Source organism: Ranitomeya variabilis, chromosome 1 (assembly GCF_051348905.1).
Source record: "Ranitomeya variabilis isolate aRanVar5 chromosome 1, aRanVar5.hap1, whole genome shotgun sequence".
In the NCBI taxonomy this organism is placed as follows: domain Eukaryota; kingdom Metazoa; phylum Chordata; class Amphibia; order Anura; family Dendrobatidae; genus Ranitomeya; species Ranitomeya variabilis.
The window spans coordinates 582,636,079-582,657,859 of NC_135232.1; the positions used below are offsets into that span (position 1 = coordinate 582,636,079).

Genomic DNA, 21,781 nt, shown 5'->3' on the forward strand with positions numbered 1-21,781 from the left:
AACACAGCCATGTAGTATATAACAGCCCACGTAGTATATAACACAGCCACGTAGTATATAGCACAGCCAACGTATCATATAACAGCCCATATAGTATATAGCACAGCCACATAGTATATAACAAGGCCCACGTAGTTTATAGAACAGCCATGTAGTATACAGCGCAGCCCACATAGTAGTATACAGCACTGCCCACACAGTAGTATACAGTACAGCCCACACTGTAGTATATAGCACAGCCCACACAGTAGTATATAGCACAGCCCACACAGTAGTATAAAGCACAGCCCACACAGTAGTATATAGCACAGCCCACACAGTAGTATATAGCACAGCCCACACAGTAGTATATAGCACAGCCCACACAGTAGTATACAGCACTGCCCACATAGTAGTATATAGCACAGCCACACAGTAGTATACAGCACTGCCCACATAGTAGTATACAGCACTGCCTACGTAGTATATAGCAGCCCATGTAGTATATAACACTGCCCACGTAGTGTATAACACTGCCCACGTAGTATATAACACAGCCCACGTAGTATATAGCAGCCCACGTAGTATATAGCAGCCCAGCCCACGTAGTATATAGCAGCCCATGTAGTATATAGCAGCCAACGTAGTATATAGCAGCCCAGCGCACGTAGCATATAGCAGCGCAGCCCATGTAGTATATAGCAGCCCACATAGTATATAGCAGCCCAGCCCACGTAGTATATAGCAGCCCATGTAGTATATAGCAGCCAACGTAGTATATAGCAGCCCAGCCCACGTAGTATATAGCAGCGCAGCCCATGTAGTATATAGCAGCCAATGTAGTATTTAGCAGCCCAGGCCATGTAGTATATAGCAGCGCAGCCCATGTAGTATATAGCAGCCAACGTAGTATATAGCAGCCCAGCCCACGTAGTATATAGCAGCGCAGCCCATGTAGTATATAGCAGCCAACGTAGTATATAGCAGCCCAGCCCACGTAGTATATAGCAGCGCAGCCCATGTAGTATATAGCAGCCAACGTAGTATTTAGCAGCCCAGGCCATGTAGTATATAGCAGCGCAGCCCATGTAGTATATAGCAGCCAACGTAGTATATAGCAGCCCAGCCCACGTAGTATATAGCAGCGCAGCCCATGTAGCATATAGCAGCCAACGTAGTATATAGCGTAGCCCACGTAGAAGTATATAGCAGCCCACGTAGTATATAGCAGCGCAGCCCATGTAGTATATAGCAGCCCACGTAGCATATAGCAGCCCACCACGTAGTATATAACACAACCCAATCAGTATATAAGAGCCCATACCTTGTCCTCCCAGCCAGGCTCTGCATCCCCCCGGCCCCCACAATCCTTTGTTCCAGGTAGCAGGTGCTGCACACTTCCTGTTTGGCGACGCTCGGCTCATTCTCCAGGCACTGGACAGTCGGAAGTCACTCTGCTCTGCGTATCCATGGCGACGGATTGTGGGCGGCTCTCCAGCAGCTGCAAAAGTCCCAGAGCTCCGTGCTGCCTCTGCCTCCTCTCTTCTAGCGTGCACCTCGGACCGCAGATGTCTGCCTCAGGGGCCGCATGCGGGCAGCCTGCCCCTAACGCCGGCCCTAAATGGGCCCCCCTGTCTCGCCAGGGCCCCGGCACTTGCCCGGGTACGCCGGGTGCTGACGCCGGCCCTGCTGTTACTGAATCCCCGCCCCGCACTGTGTTATGCATTATGCACAGTGCGGGGCTGGGATTCCTGGGCATGCGCACTGCGCTGTTCAGACGCTCCCCCAGGTCCCCCGCCTTCCAGCGTTGTTCTGTGCAGCTGTTCCAAATGCCGGCAAGGAAACCTGTATATTACGGCAACGCTGGAAGGTGGGGGACCGGGGGGGCGTCTGAACAGCGCAGTGCGCATGCCCAGGAATCCCAGCCCCACGCTGTGCATAATGCATAACACAGTGTGGGGCAGGGATTCAGCAACAGGCTGGCCGCACTGCCCGCACAGGCGCAGAACGGAACCCGGCATCTGAGCTATGACGGGCAATTCTCAATGCGCCTGCCCCAGGCAGGCACGCACAGCGCAGGCGCCGGATTTCAGAAGATAACAGCGCTCAGGGGGCGGCGACCATCGCCCCAGAAGAGATGAGTGACGGCAGTTGGGCGCTTCACAGAGGAGGCTTCAGACCCGCCTCCAGGTACAAAGACAGGTATTTGGGGAAAATTATAAAACGCTTTATTGAGGGAATAACAGAAGCAAAAACTAAAAGAGCCACCTTGTTAGAATGCAGCATTACTGCTGCACAAGGTGGCTCTTTTAGTTTATAACGGCTGGAGGGGGTGACAGTGGCCCTTTGAGGGCATAAAAACTAAAAGTTTGAAAATTGCGACATTTTCGCCAAATTTCCATTTTTTTCACAAATAAACGCAAATCATATCAAAGAAATTTTACCACAATCATAAAGTACAATATGTCACGAAAAAACATTCTCAGAATCACCGGGATCCGTTGAGTCGTTTCAGAGTTATGACCTCATAAAGTGACAGTGGTCAGAATTGAAAAAAATGGCCTGGTCAGGAAGTTGAAAACAGGCTTCGGGGTGAAGGGGTTAAGAAATGGGGTATGTGAACTTTTGATCAGGGTCATTTGGATGTATTGGGTTGTCATTATGATTTAAAAAGAGAGAAAAGACCGCAGTTTGACAATAAATGGCTTCACCCTACCACTAACCATGAGTGGAGAAAAAGTTTTGGTGTTATCTTTCATATTCTCTGTTTTCAAAAAATATATATATTTTATTAATAATGCAACTTGTTAAAAATAACTTTAAAAGGTAGAGCAAAATCCCACAGGTACAGTAAGATTTAGGGTGGGTAACCTGGGGAATACAGCAAGTCAATGCATAATAATACCACACAGGCAAGTGGTCACAAACCATAATTCGAATACAAGCACAACTGAGATATCACCTTATTGATATGATAGTCATGTGACTAGTTTCTTTCCACAGCACAACGTAAAACACATCTGTAAAAGCATCCAGTGATAACAAAGTAATACTGTAGATTATTGGACGGAGCATGCAATATACACATAATACCAATGTAATACCGCTATCAAAAATGCCCGCATGTTACATATAGTAAAGTATAATTACCTGAAACACCCAGGGACCCACCACACTCAGTTGTGCTTGTATTTTTCTCACTGAGGACTAACCATTTTGAGGACTCTATATCTGTATGTTGGAACCACTGATTGTATGTGATAAAGTGGACTATGTAGTATGATTTTCCAATTATGGTTTATAACCACTTGCCTGTGTAGTAATATGTATTGACTTTCTGTATTCCCTGGGTTACCCACCCTAAATTTGCTCTACCTTTTTAAGTTATTCATTAACAAGTTGCATTATTAATAAAAGATCATTTTAAAAAATAAATAAAATCGATATATGGTGGTATCAAAGCTTGTTTTTTGTTATATGATAGATTTTTGGTTTATAGAGCTATATGGGATAAAAATTTGGTGTTTTCATTCATATTCTCTGAAAATAGGCCAAGAAAGAAAAATTTCTACCGGTATATGTAAACTTTTGAGCACAACTGTATGTCACCAAAATAGTTAATAAATAACATTTCTCACATGTCTACTTTACATCAGCACAATTGTGGAACCCAAATTTGAGGGGTCTATATGATAGAAGATACCCCAAATTGACACCATTCTAAAAACTGCACCCCTCAAGGTGCTCAAAACCACATTCAAGAAGTTTATTAACCCTTCAGGTGCTTCACAGCAATTTTTTGAAAAACAAAATAACATTTAACTTTTTTCACAAAAAAATGACTTCAGATCTAGAGTTTTACTTTTTTCGGATCAAGTCGGGTTTCGCGAAACCCTACTTTGTCAAAAGTCAGGTCGGGTGAAATAGGCCGATTATTGCGTAAAGTCGGGGGCCGACTGAAACACGAAACCCAATGCAAGTCAATGGGGAATCAAAGTCGGCAGTGAGTGGAGGACAGGAAAACACTTACAGTGCCCATTTTAATGCCAAAAACATAAATTCTTATTGCTTAAGCTTGTCAATCTTATTTACTTTATAATAATAGTTAGGCATTGAAAACTGGGGGTCATTTGGCTAACGTTGTGGGGGGTAGGGCTGGCTCAAGATTTTCGTGGGCCCAGGAAACGCAGAATACGTCATGGCGGTGGAGCAGGGAGAGGTAAGTATTTCAACTTTGCAAGTGCTGTGAACCATGAGCAAGCAGTGGGGGCCCACTCGTTGGCATTGGCACTGGCACAGGGCCCCTCATAGTAAGGCGGTGTGTTTGACGGCGGGTGGCGCCTCCCACCGGCAGAGACACTTTTGCGTACTATGAGGGGCCCTGTGCCAGTGACGTCGCCAACGAGTATGCCCCCCCACCTGATGAAGGAACCTGCACTTTCATCTGCACCTTCCTCTTTGTCCCCATGTAAGGTGGTATAGTATGCAGGAAGGGGAACCTGACTTTCAGCAGGGTCAGGGCTGTGTAGAGTGAAAGGGGAATGTAGTGGTCTGGGTCAATGTACCAGCAGGCTCATCTAGCAGTGGCTGGGCAATGGGCAGGATGAGGAGGAAACACAGATATAGGCCCAAATAATAAAGTGGGCTAAATGCAGTTCAAATGTGATAACAGGACTAAACAGGCGGCACTGCTTTGTTCAGTGGAGGACAACTGTAATGAGCGGCAGACACAGTTATTAGGCCCAAATAATAAAGTAGGCTAAATGCAGTTCAAATGTGGTAACTGGACTAAACAGGCAGCACTGCTTTGTTCAGTGGAGGACAACTGTAATGAGTGGCAGACACAGTTAGTAGGCCCAAATAATAAAGTGGGCTAAATGCCTGCCAAACAATTGTTCATAAATAAACAGGTGGCATAGCTAGGTACAGGGGTGGGCTCCTCTGCTGAGTAGCAGACAGTGGTAGTAGGCGCAAAGTATTAACTGGTCTAAATGGAGGCCAGGGCCCCTGTATATTTTAACTATCATCTATCATTTCAACAAATTTGTATTGGCAGTTCCATTGAAGGATTTAACAGCCCAGACTACACAGTGGTAGAGCAGGGAGAGGTAAGTATTGCAAGTGGTAGAGCACTGTTCGAGCTGGGGGAGAACACTCTCTCGTGGGCGGCGGTACTGGCACAGGGCCCCTCATATTACGACGGTGTGTCTGACGTTGGTTGTGCACCACCACCATCAGAGACACTTCATTGTACTATGAGGGACCCTGTGCCAGTGCCGTCGTCCAAGAGTCTGCACACCCACCTGTCCAGGCAAACGGCACTCGCACGGGTGCTTGCACCAGGTGGTGACCACGGCCCTGTGGGGGGAGTCAGCCCATTTAGGGAGGTATAAAAATTGCCTATGGTGGACATTCAGCAGCTGCAAATGGAGGAATTGGAGCAGTCAGTAAGAGGAGGCCAAAAGCAAGACATTTTTCAGGCAAGCTACGTGTCAGCAGAGGAAGGTGGGGCCAAATAATTTGAAATCCATGATTGGTTCATTTTAATGAAGGTTAGATCATCAACATTTCGGGTAACCAGACGAGTCCTTTTTTCGGTCAGTATTGAACCAGCAGCACTGAATACTCTTTCTGATAGCACACTAGCAGCTGGGCAAGCGAGCTCCTGTAATGCATATTCTGCCAATTCAGGCCAGGTGTCTATTTTAGACGCCCAGTAATCAAAGGGGAATGACCTGTGAGGGAGAACATCGATAAGGGAGGAAAAGTAGTTCGTAACCATACTGGAGAAATGCTGTCTCCTGTCACTTTGAATCGATGCAGCAGTACCTGTCGTGTCTGCGGTCATTGCGAAATCACTCCACAACCTGGTCATAAAACCCCTCTGTCCAACGCCACTTCGGATTTGTGCACCTCTAACACCTCTGCCATGTTGCCCCCTACGGCTCGTGTGAGAACCATCACTGCCGCTGTGTGCTGGGAATGCCTGAACCAAACGGTCTACAAGAGTTGCTTGTTTGGTAGCCAATATTTGCTCAAGGTTCTCATGTGGCATGATATTTTGTAATTTTCCTTTATATCGTGGATCCAGGAGGCAGGCCAACCAGTAATCGTCATCGGTCATCATTTTGATAATGTGGGGGTCCCTTTTTAGGATACGCAAGGCATACTCACCCATGTGGGCCAATGTTCCAGGTGTCAATTCACTGCTTGTGCTGGGTTGAGGAGCACTTTCTTGCAAATCAACATCACTTGTGTCCCGCAAAAACCCTGTACTTGACCTTGCAACGCCACCAGTTTCTATTGCCCCCTGAGAAGCATCCTCCTCCCATAAATATTCATCCCCATGATCCTCCTCCTCTTTGTCCGCCACCTCGTCCAGGATGTTGAAATGACAGATCCTGTGCAGATTGTGGAAAACGTGTGCACTGGGCCCGTCTTTCTGACGGGCCCGTCGAGGCTATGTGCACATGTTGTGTATGCGTCTTTGCAGCGGTTTTCCGCTGAAAAAACACATCCTGCAAAGTTGCCCGCAGGATGCGTTTTTTTCTCCATAGACTTGCATTAGCGACGCATTGCCACACGTCGCATCTGTCGTGCGACGGATGCGTCGTATTTTGGCGGACCGTCGGCACAAAAAAACGTTACATGTAACTTTTTTTGTGCGTCGTGTCCGCCATTTCCGAACACGCATGCGCGGCCGGAACTCCGCCCCCTCCTCCCCGGACATTACAATGGGGCAGCGGATGCGTTGTAAAACTGCACCCCGGCCCCCATTGTGCTTTTTTTCACAGCATGCTTCGGTACGTCGGCACGACGCATTGCGTCGACGGATTGTGACGGGAGCTGAAAAACAGAAGTGTGAAAGAGGCCTGGCTTCTTTCACACTTGCGTCGCGTGATGTCCGTCACAATCCGTCGTTTTGGGAAAAAAACGGATCCTGCAAATGTGCCCGCAGGATGCATTTTTTTCCCATAGACTTGTATTGCCGACGGATCGCGACGTATGGCCATACGTCGCGTCCGTCATGCACTGGATGCGTCGTGTTTTGGAGGACCGTCAGCATGAAAAAACGTTCCCTTTCGTATGTCGCATCCGCCATTTCCTACCGCGCTTGTGCGGCCGGAACTCCGCCCCCTCTTCCCCGGACTTTAGAATGGGCAGCGGATGCGTTGAAAAACTGCATCCGCTGCCCACATTGTGCCACATTTTCACATCTTGCGTCGGTACGTCGCGCCGACACTTAACGACGGATCCGTACCGACGCAAGTGTGAAAGAGGACTTAGACCTCAGTCCAGAGCCTCTCACCTAGCCAAATCAGTTCTCATACTTCGCACTGACGAGGGCCAACAGCCGAAACACCATGTCTGCAAATTGAGATACTGATTTGGCTTTTGTCCTAAGTCATATTCCAAGACTCGTTAAAGGGTTGATTGTGACTTGTAGGATCACTACTTCCAACAGGTGGCGCTATAGAGTTCAAGTCCTCTTTTTCTCTGAAGAGGCAATTTGCATATTAAATTTCCCAGAGGAGCATTGCATGGCGAATAAGCCTCCTTTTCTTGACAAGCCAGAGCTGGAAAAAAAAAAAATTCTCAGATCCCAACGGAAGCACAGATGACGTTGCTCCTGCCCTGGCTTATCAAATGCCGTGAAGGTAAGAGATTCGCTGCTCCCCTCCAGCCGCCAGGACACTGGACCTGGACACTGGACCAGAACCCGTAAATCCATCCGCTCATCTCTGGTCCCTACTGTTCCAGATGCAGCGGACAGACCTGGATTTGGGTCTACGCCATGCAGTCTCAGGCGTCTGCTGACTGTCCTTCACTGCCAGCGCCCCTCTGACAACTCCTCCGGCCAGGGGAGAAAGAAATGGTAAATTAGCGTGGATTAAGATGTGGCAAAATGTTGCCTCAGAGGGCGTAGCACTCCTCATAGTTTGGTCCCTCTTTCTGTTTTGTAACGTTTGGGAGTTTTAGTGAACGCCGAACGGTGTCAAAAAAATACAATTCATCCCACAAAAAAAGATCTTTCAAAGTTAAGGCTATCGGGAAAAGGAGGGAAATAAAGAAAGCGCAAAATAAAAAATTGGATTAAATTTTCAAGTGATAAAAGGAAAGAGGCAGCTGTCATCCCAAGAAAATCTTGTTTTAATAGTTAGTTTCCACAAGGGGGCAGTGCTGTGCCTCTTTGTATAATTACTAGCTTCTGGCATTCAAGTTATAGAAGTCATAGATAACATTGTATTCTGAAAATTTATTCTCTTCTTCCTTCTTTATAACAATGCATCCACACCGAGGCAGAGAGAAAGTGTCTTCTGCTGTAACGTTATGGGTTATTGCAGAGGGCTCAGGACTAACAGTGAAGCAAGATTTCATGTTTCACCTGACTTTGGAAAGTACCTCATTGGAAAACCTGAAATGAAAGAAGAAGACATATCAGAAAATATTGAATTTTGACATTTCATTTACTCGCTTAGGCTACGTTCACAGTTGCGTTGTGCGCCGCAGCGTCGGCGCCGCAGCGCACAACGCAAACAAAACGCGGCAAAACGCACGCTAAAACGCTGCGTTTTGCGCCGCATGCGTCCTTTTTGGCCGAAAGTTGGACGCACAAAAAATGCAACTTGAAGCGTTTCTTGCGTCCAACGCTTGCGGCCATGCGGCGCAAAACGCAGCACAACGCATGTCCATGCGCCCCCATGTTAAATATAGGGGCGCATGACGCATGCGGCGACGCTGCGGCGCCCGACGCTGCGGCGCTGACCGCAAATGTGAACGTAGCCTTATATAGCGCCATAGGCTCACAGTATAAATACCCTCAAAGCTGTCATGCGAGTACAATCTGATTTTTCTCACCAAGCATCCGATTAACATCCGAGTGCAGTGTGATTGCTATCTGATTGCAATGTGATGTTAACATAAGCTTTTACATACAGCAATTCTCTATGTCATTTACACATCGTTTTCAAAGGAAATATTTGTCAAAACACACTATATACACAGTGAGTACGGAAAGTATTCAGACCCCCTGTCTATATAAGACCTCACAGCTCACAGTGCATGTCAGACCAAATGAGAATCAAGAAGTCAAAGGAACTGGCCAATGAGCTCAGAGACAGAATTGTGGCAAGGCACAGATCTGGCCACAGTTACAACATAGTTTCTGCAGTACTCAAGGCTCCTAAGAGCACAGTGGCCTCCATAATCCTTAAATGGAAGCAGTTTGGGACCACCAGAAGTCTTCCTAGACCTGACTAGGAGCCCATGCCATTTTTTTTTCAGAAAAATAATCTTTTAATAATTAAATACATATACAGTAAATTGCACACACATATATCTATTTATTCTACATGTATTTACTGTATGTAATCCATCTCTTCTATCCTGACGGCTTCTGCAGTGATTTTACAGTACACGGCAGATGAATTGCCGGCTTTTCTTCTATCTATCTAAGTAATATATATTGTAGTGCTGCGCTAGCACACTTATGCAGTGAGGAGGCAGTGACCCAACAAGGTTTCAACATAAACTCTTTAACGTGGTTACTTCACAGCATTAACTTCACATTCACACAAGTATGTATCATTAATGTCCAATTCACAGCACTACATAGTACCCGGTATCCTCCGGATTGCTGCCGGGAACCATATTCTCCAGATTACAGTCACTAAACACACCAGTTCTCCTTCGGGCACAGGGCAGTCCACCACCGAGACTTGTTGACGTGGGCGACTTGCACCACCGTGTTACTGCCTCTTTACTCACAGCTTTCCATAGTACACGATATCCTTCAGTTTACAGTCACTAAACACACCAGTACTTCTCTGACTAGTTACCGTGGGCGATTGCACCGCTATGCAGGCTGTGGGTGTCAGGCGTCTCAGCTCCCTTGGCTGTTTGGCTCCGTTTGCCTGTGTTCCCTCACACAGGTGCTCTGCAGAGCCACTTGCTCTGCCCTCTAGCATACACCAGACTGATACAGACTCTGACCCTAACACACCCAAACCCCTTTTAGGGGTTTTAACTGGGATCTGTGGCCTTCAGCCACATGGAGAACCTGGGCCTGGAATGAAATGGACTGCACGACTATCATCCTGCAGTCTGTTTCAAAATACAAACACCTCATAGCAGGTTTTCCCTAAATCTGCCTTGGACAACCAGCGTGTCCAAGACTAACACTTATTTTTAGTCTGCATTGCCATCACAGCTATGCCTGTGACTGCAATGCACCCCCATGGCCTCCATACGCTTCCATGCACATCTTGGGGAAAACACACAGCGACCTCTACCTGTGACATTGGTTACTGCTTCACAATTGCAATCACAGCTACGCCTGTGACTGCAGTTCACCCTGTGTCCTCAATAAGCCTCCATGCGCATACTGCAGAGAACATACAGCGACCCCTACCTATGACACCGGTCACTGCCTCACAATATACATATATAGATGTCAGTGGCACACACATATATACATCTATGTATATATATCTACTGTATTCTATCTATTCTAACCTGTCAGTGTGATGTTACTGTGCGCGGCACATAAATTGCCGGCTTTTGAAAGGACACCGGTGCGTAAAAATCTGACAGCACTCGCATGGTCCAATTGCTGTGCGATTTTTTTCTCGCTCCCATAGGCTTGCATTGGCGAGTCTCGGACGATATACACGTACAATCGCAGCATGCTGTGATTTTACACGCACGTCGAATACGCCGGAGAAAATAAATGGTGATGTGAGCTGCCCCATAAATTAACACTGGTCCGAGTGCTATGCGATGTTTTCTCACATAGCACCCGCCCGTATTCTAAGGTAAGGTGACGCCGGCCTTATCCAAGAAGTATGCCAGGCAATAAAAATCAAAATTACACTCGCTTTTTATGAGCTGCAGCAGATCTCCGGTCAGTAAATGACCAAACGATATCCAGGAAAGAAAGGAGAGTTTTGTGGATGATTTCAGGTTTTTCCTGATGAAGAAGTCTTTTGTACTTTGAAACATGTAGAATAAACTACTATCCATTTGACAATCTGGGATATATGTCTCATCATTGATCAGCAAGCGCGGAAATCATCCACAAAACTCTCCTTTCTTACCAGTATAAATACCCTATCAGTATTTCTTTGGAGCATATCCTTGGTAGGATATGAACCCAGGACCCCAGCACTGCAGACCCACAGTGATAACCACTAAGCCACCGCGCTGTCCTTACGTATTATGCCCACTGTAATATGTGTTATATAGCTGAGGAGGACAGGAGTCTCTACACAATACTCAGCTGATATTTCAGCCCCCATGTGCAACAACGGTGACTGTACAGTGTGCATGAAGATCTCTGATCTCATTTACTTTCTAGAAACGTGCAGCAGTATCTGAGAAGAAACAGAATAAAGGAGGCAAGAAACGACAGCAGCTCAAAAACCAGGTAACATAAGACAACTGTGATAGGAATGACAAGCCCGGGCATATATCCAATATGTGTAAATATGGGGTAACACCAGCCGGTTTGCACTAATCAATAAATATTTACCGATTGTGTAATAGATTTTCAGGGCACATAAGCTGCTATTGTTCTCTGCAGCACAGGTCCTGTGTACACAAGATGATCTTTTCTGCAGCACAAAAGATCCTTTCACCCAAGGAATGGCTGTTTTAAATTTAGGTGTTTGTATTGGGAGTGTGTCCCAACATGCAGTGACACTGTCAGACATCTGTGATGCTAGTGCAGACTCCCCACGTTAGCTCATTCTAGTCATCCACTGTACGTCAAAAGGAAATTCTGGAATTTCTAAGCTACATTGTATTGATCAATTGATTTACATTCCTAAGGGTACCGTCTCACAAAACGATTTACCAACGATCACGACCAGCGATACGACCTGGCCGTGATCGTTGGTAAGTCGTTGTGTGGTCGCTGGGGAGCTGTCACACAGACAGCTCTCCAGCGACCAACGATGCCGAGGTCCCCGGGTAACCAGGGTAAACATCGGGTTACTAAGCGCAGGGCCGCGCTTAGTAACCCGATGTTTACCCTGGTTACCGTCGTAAATGTAAAAAAAAACAAACAGTACATACTCACATTCCGGTGTCCGTCAGGTCCCTTGCCGTCTGCTTCCCGCACTGACTGACTCCCGGCCGTAAAGTGAAAGCAGATCACAGCGGTGACATCACCGCTGTGCTGTGCTTTTACTTTCCGGCCGGCAGTCAGTCAGTGCGGGAAGCAGACGGCTAGGGACCTGACGGACACCGGAATGTGAGTATGTACTGTTTGTTTGTTTTTTACATTTACGACGGTAACCAGGATACACATCGGGTTACTAAGCGCGGCCCTGCGCTTAGTAACCCGATGTTTACCCTGGTTACAAGCGAACGCATCTTTGGATCGGTGTCACACACACCGATCCAACGATGACAGTGGGAGATCCAGCGACGAAAGAAAGTTCCAAACGATCTGCTATGACGTACGATTCTCAGCGGGGTCCCTGATCGCTGCTGCGTGTCAGACACAGCGATATCGTATGGATATCGCTGGAACGTCACGGATCGTACCGTCGTAGCGACAAAAGTGCCACTGTGAGACGGTACCCTTACATTTTATGTTCTCCTTCCACTTGGCCATAGATTTTATTTTAATCATCCTCTCACTCTCTCTCTCTCTTATCTTTTTACAATATAACTATATGTAAATAGCCTATAGCCTCACTAGAAAGAAGAAAACCAAAACTCTAGTGCCACCTAGTGGAGAAATCAATCATATTAGGGCATGTTAGGTTAGGCTATGGGTTGGACTAGATGGACTTAAAGTCTTCCTTCAACCTTAATAACTGTAACTATAACTAAATCAATATTGACCCCTTAACAAGCCTTGCCGCATGACATAGAATTATACTCCTCATCAGCGTAAAGTACTGGGAAGTCTAAAGTGGCTAGGTGAAAGATCTCTGACAGGTTGTTCAAGGGTGAATGTGTCTCCTTATGGAGAGTGCAAAGACAGCATGAGGAGACTTAGGCTGCTTTCACACTAGCGTCGTACGACGCACGTCGCAATGCGTCGTTTTGGAGACAAAAAACGCATCCTGCAAAATTGCTTGCAGGATGCGTTTTTTCTCCATAGACTTGCATTAGCGGCGCATTGCAACGGATTGCCACACGTTGCATCCGTCGTGCGACGGATGCGTCGGACCGTCGGCACAAAAAAAGTTACATGTAACGTTTTTTTGTGCGTCGAGTCCACCATTTCCGACCGCGCATGCACGGCCAGATCTCCGCCCCCGCCTCCCCGGACATCACAATGGGGCAGCGGATGCGTTGAAAAACTGCATTCGCTGCCCCCGTTGTGTTTTTTTAGCACAGTATGCGTTGGTACGTCGGCACGTCGCATTGCGACGTGCGTCGTACGACGCTAATGTGAAAGTAGCCTAACTTGCCAAGCAATGCTCCTCTGAGAAATTAAATATGCAAATCGCCTATTCAGGAAGAAAGAAAACAAACTAGTGGTACCTAATGAAAGTATAAATCCTAATAATCAATATTGACCTTTTAACAAACCTTACCATATGACTTAGGGTACTGTCACACTAAACGATTTACCAACGATCACGACCAGCGATACGACCTGGCCGTGATCGTTGGTAAGTGGTTGTGTGGTCGCTGGGGAGCTGTCACACAGACAGCTCTCCAGCGACCAACGATGCCGAAGGCCCCGGGTAACCAGGGTAAACATCGGGTTACTAAGCGCAGGGCCGCGCTTAGTAACCCGATGTTTACCGTGGTTACCAGCGTAAAAGTAAAAAAAACCAAACAGTACATACTTACATTCCGGTGTCTGTCCCCCGGCGTTCTGATTCTCTGCACTGTGTCTGCCAGCCGGAAAGCACAGCGGTGACGTCACCGCTGTGCTCGCTTTCCGGCCGGCCGGCGCTCACAGTGCAGAGAAGCAGAACGCCGGGGGACAGACACCGGAATGTGAGTATGTACTGTTTGTTTTTTTTTTACTTTTACGCTGGTAACCACGGTAAACATCGGGTTACTAAGCGCGGCCCTGCGCTTAGTAACCCGATGTTTACCCTGGTTACAAGCGAACGCATCGCTGGATCGCTGTCACACACAATGATCCAGCGATGACAGCGGGAGATCCAGCGACGAAAGAAAGTTCCAAACGATCTGCTACGACGTACGATTCTCAGCAGGATCCCTGATCGCTGCTGCGTGTCAGACACAGCGATATCGTATGGATATCGCTGGAACGTCACGGATCGTACCGTCGTAGCGATCAAAGTGCCACTGTGTGACAGTACCCTAAGGCTTCTTTCACACTTGCGTCGTGTGACGTCCGTCGCAATGCATCGTTTTGGGGAAAAAACGGATCCTGCAAATGTGCTTGCAGGATGTGTTTTTTGCCCATAGACTTGTATTGCCGACGGATCACGACGTATGGCCATACATCGCGTCCGTCGTGCACTGGATGAGTTGTGTCTTGGCGGACCGGCGGCACGAAAAAACTTTCAAGGGAACGTTTTTTCGTACGTCGGGTCCGTCATTTCCTACCGTGCATGCGCGGCCGGAACTCCGCCCCCTCCTCCTGGGGACTTTACAGTGGGCAGCGGATGCGTTGAAAAACTGCATCCGCTGCCCACGTTGTGCCAAATTTTCACAACGTGCGTCGGTACGTCGCGCTGACGCTTAGTGATGTACCTGTACCGACGCAAGTGTGAAAGAAGCCTTAGGGTATGTGCACACGTTAGGATTTCTTGCAGAAATTTCCTGAAGAAAACCGGAAATTTTCTGCAAGAAATCCGCATTTTTTTTTTTTGCGTTTTTTCCCCGTTTTTTCGCTTTTTTTTTAGCATTTTGCAAGCGTGGTTGCACTGGTTATACTCACCTGCAGACAGCCGATCTCCTCAGCGGCTTCCGTTCCTATAGATGGTGTGTGTGCAGGACCTTCGATGACGTCGTGTGACATGTGACCGCGACGTCATCGCAGGTCCTTCACACACACCATCTATAGGAACGGAAGCGGCAGCATGCACCGATGAGAGGCGGGAAGACTCCGGGGGCCATCGAAGGTGAGTATATGACTATTTTTTATTTTAATTCTTTTTTTTTTTACCAATTATATGGTGCCCAGTCCGTGGAGGAGAGTCTCCTCTCCTCCACCCTGGGTACCAACCGCACACGATCTGCTTACTTCCCGCATGGTGGGCGTAGCCCCATGTGGGAAGTAAGCAGATCAATGCATTCCTAGGTGTGCGGAATCCCCGCAATTCCGCAAATTTAATGAACATGTTGCTTTTTTTTCCGCAATGCGATTTTTTTGCGGAAAAAAATGCAACATTTGCACAAGAAATGCGGAATACACTGAAAATAATGGGAGGCATATGTAAGCGTTTTTTTTGCGTTTCTTTCGCGTTTTTATCACGTTTTTATAGCGAAAAAACGTGAAAAATACTGAACGTGTGCACATGGCCTTAGGGTGGTTTTACATTGTGTTAAACACCGTGTAATACTACTGTGGGAAATTAAATATGCAAATAAGGCTATTTGCTTATTTAAGAGGACAAAGACTTGAACTTTATTTCCACATTTTGGAGGTAGTAATCCTAGAAGTCAATATTGACCTTTTCACATACCTCATCATGTAACGCAAGTTAAAAAGCCAAACCACACTCTACATTTAGGCTATGTGCACACGGTGCGGATTTGGCTGCGGATTTGCAGCTGTTTTCCATGCGGTTTACAGTACCATTTAAACCTATGGAAAACCAAATCCGCAGTGCACATGCTGTGGAAAATACCACGCGGTAACGTTGCATTGTATTTTTCACAGCATGTCAATTCTTTGTGCGGATTCTGCAGCGGTTTACACCTATTCCATTTCAGGAATCTGCAGGTGTAAAACCGCAGATGGAATACGCACAAAAACTGCAGGAAATCCGCAGTGCGTTTTACCTGCGGATTTAGCAAAAATGGTGCGGAAAAATCTGCACACTAATCTGCACCATGTGCAAATAGCCTTATAGACACATGTTTTCATGTTTTACCACTCATCAATGCAGAACAAAGATTTGATTTGGCCAGGTGAAAGGCCTCTAACCAAAAATCTAACTGGGAACATTTCTCCTTATTCAGGGTGTTTGTCACTTAGCAGTGTAGGAAGTCTGATTTGTATCAGTGAGAGGCCTCTGACATGAGGTTAAAGGGACTCTGTCACCTGAATTTAGAGGGAACAATTTTCAGCCATAGGGGCGGGGTTTTCGGGTGTTTGATTCACCCTTTCCTTACCCGCTGGCTGCATGCTGGCTGCAATATTGGATTGAAGTTCATTCTCTGTCCTCCGTAGTACATGCCTGCACAAGGCAATCTTGCCTTACGTAGGCGTGTACTATGGAGGACAGAGAATGAACTTCAATCCAATATTGCAGCCAGCATGCAGCCAGCGGGTAAGGAAAGGGTGAATCAAACACCCGAAAACCCCGCCCCTATGGCTGAAAATTGTTCCCTCCAAATTCAGGTGACAGAGTCCCTTTAAGGGGGGAACATTTTTCCTTATCATGCACCGTGTTCAAAATTATTATGCAAATTGGATTTAAGTGTCATAGATTTAATTTTTTTGTTTTTCAAATAAACTTGTCGATGGTATTGTGTCTCAGGGCTCAATGGATCACTGAAATCAATCTTAAACACATGTGATAATTAGTTTTCCAGGTGATTCTAATTAAAGGAAAACTACTTAAAAATGATGTTCCACATTATTAAGCAGGACACAGGTTTCAAGCAACATGGGAAATAAAAAGTATCTCTCTGCTGCTGAAAAGCGTTAAATAGTGCAATGCCTTGGACAAGGTATGAAAACATTAGATATTTCATGAAAACTTAACATACTGTGAAGAGATTTATGACTGAAGCAGAGCACAGACAGAGTTCATGCAGATAAAGGCATAATGAGGAAGGTTTCTGCCAGACAAATTCATTCGATTAAGACGGTGTTCCCAAACTCCGGTCCTCAAGAGCCACCAACAGGTCATGTTTTCAGTATTTCCTTAGTATTGCATCACCTGTACAGGCAATAATTCCATCACCTGTGCAATACTAAGGAAATCCTGAAAACATGACCTGTTGGTGGCTCTTGAGGACCGGAGTTTCGGAACACTGGATTAAGAGAACAGCTGCCAAAATACCATTAGAAAGCAGCAAACAGTTATTTGAAGCTGCTGGTGCCTTTAGAGTCTCTTGAACCACAAGGTGTGGGATCCTTCAAAGGCTTGCTGTGGTGCATAAGCCTACTATTCGGTCACCCCTAAACAGTGTTCAAAAGCAGAAATGGTTGCAGTGGGCCCAGACATACATGAAGACTAATTTTCAAATAGTCTTGTTTACTGATGAGTGTCGAGCAACCATGGATGGTCCAGATGGATGGAGTAGTGGATGGTTGGTGGATGGCCACCATGTCCCAACAAGGCTGCGACATCAGCAAGGAGGTGGAGGAGTCTTGTTTTGGGCCAGAATCATGGGAAACAGCTGGTAGGGCCCTTTATGGTTCATGAAGGTGTGAAAATGACCTCTGCAAAGTATATAGAGTTTCTGACTGACAACTTTCTTCCATGGTATAAAAAGCAGAAACGTGCCTTCAGGAGCAAAATCATCTTCATGCATAACAATGCACCATCTCATGCTGCAAAGAATACCTCTGAGTCATTGGCTGCTATGGGCATAAAAGGAGATAAACTCATGGTGTGGCCACTATCTTCCCCTGACCTCAACCCTATAGAGAACCTTTGGAGTATTATCAAGCAAAAGATCTGGGAGGCAGTTCACATCAAAACAGCAGCTCTGGGAGGCTATTTTGACTTCATGCAAAGAAATACAAGCAGAAACCCTTCAAAAACTCACAAGTTCAATGGATGCAAGAATTGTGAAGGTGATATCAAAGAAGGGTCCTATGTTAACATGCAACTTGGCCTGTTAGGATGTTTTGGAGTTAAATAGCTTTTTTTGTTCAGTGAATGTGACCTCCTAATGCTGCAAATTCCACAAATGAGCATTTTCAGTTCTTTAAAACATATCAAATGTTTAGAAATTCTACTGTGCCTAATAATTTGGAACAGTGCATTTTGAGTTTTTATTCATTTTGGAGATTATACTGTTATCACTGGGGGGTTTCTTAAATAAAATTCGATGTATACTCTAACAGGTGATAACTTTTATTAGACTGACTGTCATTTGCACCGACCATTTAGGAAAATCCGAGAAAAATATAATTTGCATAATAATTTGGAACATGGTGTATTAGCATTTAGCCAAATGCATTGTATGGTGTGCAAGTCTCTTTACACCAGATTGGCACTCTCCCTCTTAAACCCAATGCCAAAGGCCTCTTACAGACCCTAATCAGGCTTTCTGCTGTGAAGAGGGATAAATGCCCTGAATAAGGAGATTATGGTACCCATTAGATCTCTGATCAGAGGCCTTGCCTTAGCCAAATCAGGTCTGTGCTGTATGTTGTTGAGTAGTGAAACATAAAAATATGCATGTCACAACCCTATTCTGCTTTTTCTCCTATTAGAATATATGGAGAGATCTTTCCTGGTTCAGGCTTTGATTTTCCTGCTTTTTTTGACCTCACATCAACAATGCAGCTGTCACAACTCTGTTGTCAGGCGTCCCAGAACCAGGGGCTCCTTCCCTGTCTTTAACACTAGGGACGGCCTAGCTCACCTTGCTCCCTGGATTACTTCTGATGGTGAAGACGCTGGGACCACGTATTTTTACTTAGCTCCTGAATCCGCCTTCAGTCTGTATGGAGAGTAGTAGTGTACCGTAATACACAAAATAAGGTAATATGAACAGGGATTCAAATATACACATAAACAACAGAGGTAAACACCGGAGAGTGGAGGATGGGGTTAAGCCAAACTAGGAGAAGCAAAGGAATTATCACACACTGAAAACCTAGCAACAGTCACAGATAAATCCACCAAACGCCTTCTCCAATAATAACCAACGACAACCTCCAGCCATGCTGCAAAAGCTATTTCTGACAATGAGTGGAAGCCAGGACCCAGATTATATAGGAGAGGGGAGTGGCTAACAGTGCGCAGCTGACAGCCTTAATGCAGGAAAGTTTCCAGGAGCTCTCAACTAAACAGATTAACCCCTGCACTGCTAAAAGAAACCTGCACCATTTAATATGAAGGTGAAGGGCTTCTAATCAGTGCAGGAGTAGGAGAAATCAGACGCTGCAGTCTTCTCGCTCCTATCTGTTGCGGCAAACCTGTGATAATGCATCTGTAAATGTAGTGTGTGGTTTGGCTTTTTATTGTAACTCATATGGCAGTTTGTTAAAAGGTCAATATTAACTATTAGGATTTCTACCTCAGATACAGTAGGTGGTGCTAGAGTCCAAGTCTTGTTTCTCTTGGAATAAGCAATTTGCATTTTTAAATTCCTAGAGGAGCATTGCATGGCCTATTAGTCTCCTTATACCATCTTTACTTTCTCCATAAGGAGAAACGTTCTCCCTTGAACTGCCTGTCAGAGGCCTTCCACCTACCTAGATTAGATCTCCTACCTTACACTGATGAGGAATACATTTCTAGAGTCATGTGTTTGTAAATGCAATGTTTGCTTTGGCTTCTAATTCTAGGTCATGTGCCAAGTCTTGTTAAAGAGTCAATAATGTTTTCTTGGATTCGTCCTCCAATAGGTTGGACTAGAGTTCAAGTGCTGTGACTCTCTAAAGCGGCTGTGAGGGGTAAACACCTTGAATTATGAGTCTGCATATTGCATATTTGGTTTGACTTTTTATCCTAAATGATGAGACAAGTCATATTATAGGGTCAATATTATTGTTTAAAATTGGATAAGTGACATTAAAGTTCAAGTACTCTTCCTCTTTGAAGTGGCTATTTGCATATTTAAATTAGCAGATAAGCATTACATGGCATATCCAGTAAGTCTCCTTACTAATGAGCAGTAAAAACCCTGAAACACCTGTCTGCAAATGCATATTGTGACACTAGTCACTTCTCACGGTCAAGCCGTGAGGCAGAGTGGTCAAGGAGTCCAAGGTCAGAAGCCAGGAGGGTACCTCATAAACAGAAGGAAGAGACAAAAGCGTAGTCAGTTAACCTTTCGAGGTCAGAGTTCCAGGAGGATAACAGATCAGAGCTGAAGAGGTTAAACAGGCAGGTAGTCAGAACAAGGCCAGGCAACAGATCAAACATATAGAACTCAAAGCACAGAGAGCACAGCACAAACCTCACAGGCTGAATGTACATCTGGCAGTGTTCTGGGAAACTCAGCTCAGTTAAGAAGCATGGTCATTAACTGGAATAATGAATACATGGAGACAGCCAACGCCTCACAGTCTCTGATTCGATAGTCGAGCTGTCAATCAACACACTGACAGCTTCAGCACACCCCTGTACCTGATTGGATGGCCAAGCTGTCAATCACAGTACTGACAGCTTCAGCACACCCCTATACCAGATTGGACGGCCAAGCTGTCAGTAACTGCATCCCAGACACCCTGAAGGGTGGAACCTTGACACATATATCCAAGCAATTCATTGTATTGTGTAAGTATCCTTACACCAGATTGGCACTCCATAAGGAGAAATGTTCCCCCCTTAAGCCTCATGTCAGAAGCTTCTAACTGAGCAGACTTTCACTTAGCCAAATTAGATCTCTAGTCTGGATTGATGAGAAGTGAAACATGGAACTACATGTCTATGTAAAGGTAGAGTGTGGTTCGGCTTTTCATCCTAGTCATATTGCAAGGTTTGTTAAAAGGGTACTATTGACCATTACTATTGTTATCTCCAGTAGGTGGCACTAGAGTTCAAGTACCATGTCTTTCTAAAGAGGATATGAGGGGAAAACACCTTGAAACATGTGTCTCCATATGGTGTGTCTGTTTTGACTGTACAGTGGGGGAAATAAGTATTTGATCCCTGGCTGATTTTGTAAGTTTGCCCACTGACAAAGATATGAACAAAAGTACTGCAGTGCGCAGGCGCCAGGAAAGGTCAGAGAGGCCCGGCGCCTGCGCACTGCAGTACTTTGCTCTGCCCTCAACAGGGCAGACAAAGTACACCTGCGCCGGAGCCGCAGTGTGAAGACAAGAGGACGTCATCCTATGAAGATGGGAGTCCCCGGACCGGACCGCGACGCCCATCGGATCAGACCGCCCGCCCAGGTGAGTATAATCTAACCTCTTTTTCTCATCTTTCAGTATACATCTGTGGCTTATCTACAGTATTACAGAATGCTGTAGATAAGCCCCTGATGCCGCTGGCCTTAGCTCGTATACGATTTTGGGGATGACAGGTTCCCTTTAATACTTGGTGGCAAAACCCTTGTTGGCAAGCACAGCAGTCAGACGTTTTTTGCAGTTGATGTGCTTCTTTTTGAGCCACTCCTTTGTTGCCTTGGCTGTATGTTTTGGGTCATTGTCTTGCTGGAAGATCCAGCCACGACCCATTTTTAATGTCCTGGCAGAGGGAAGAAGATTGTCACTCAGGATTTTATGGTACATGGCTCCATCCATTCTCCAATTGATGTGATGAAGTAGTCCTGTGACTTTAGCAGAGAAACACCCCCAAAACATAATGTTTCCACCTCCATCCTTGACAGTGGGGACGGTGTTCTTTGGGTCAGAGGCAGCATTTCGATTCCTGCAAACACGGCGAGTTAAGTTAATGCTAAAGACCTCAATTTTTGTCTCATCTGACCACAGCACCTTTTCCCAATCACTCACAGAATCATCCATGTGTTCATTGGCAAACTTCAGACGGGCCTGCAC

General features: G+C 45.9%; 1 protein-coding gene and 1 long non-coding RNA gene across 8 annotated transcripts in view; one reads left to right on the forward strand and one right to left on the reverse strand.

The window, feature by feature from the left end:
* Positions 1-21,781, forward strand: part of HORMAD1 (HORMA domain containing 1) — an 85,078-nt gene that overhangs the window by 54,451 nt on the left and 8,846 nt on the right. For 6 of the 7 annotated variants that reach the window (XM_077257727.1, XM_077257717.1, XM_077257695.1 and 3 more), the window contains one exon: positions 11,336-11,404. The exons of the other annotated variant lie outside the window; for it this stretch is intronic. In XM_077257727.1, coding sequence (XP_077113842.1) covers positions 11,336-11,404 — 69 coding nt within the window. The remainder of the gene's footprint in view (positions 1-11,335; positions 11,405-21,781) is intronic. 7 annotated transcript variants of the gene reach the window in all.
* On the reverse strand, positions 8,115-20,315 carry LOC143769154 (uncharacterized). The gene is made up of 2 exons (XR_013214234.1): positions 20,236-20,315; positions 8,115-8,395 (listed from the first exon to the last, which is right to left on the reverse strand). It is a non-coding gene; the product is annotated as an uncharacterized LOC143769154 (long non-coding RNA).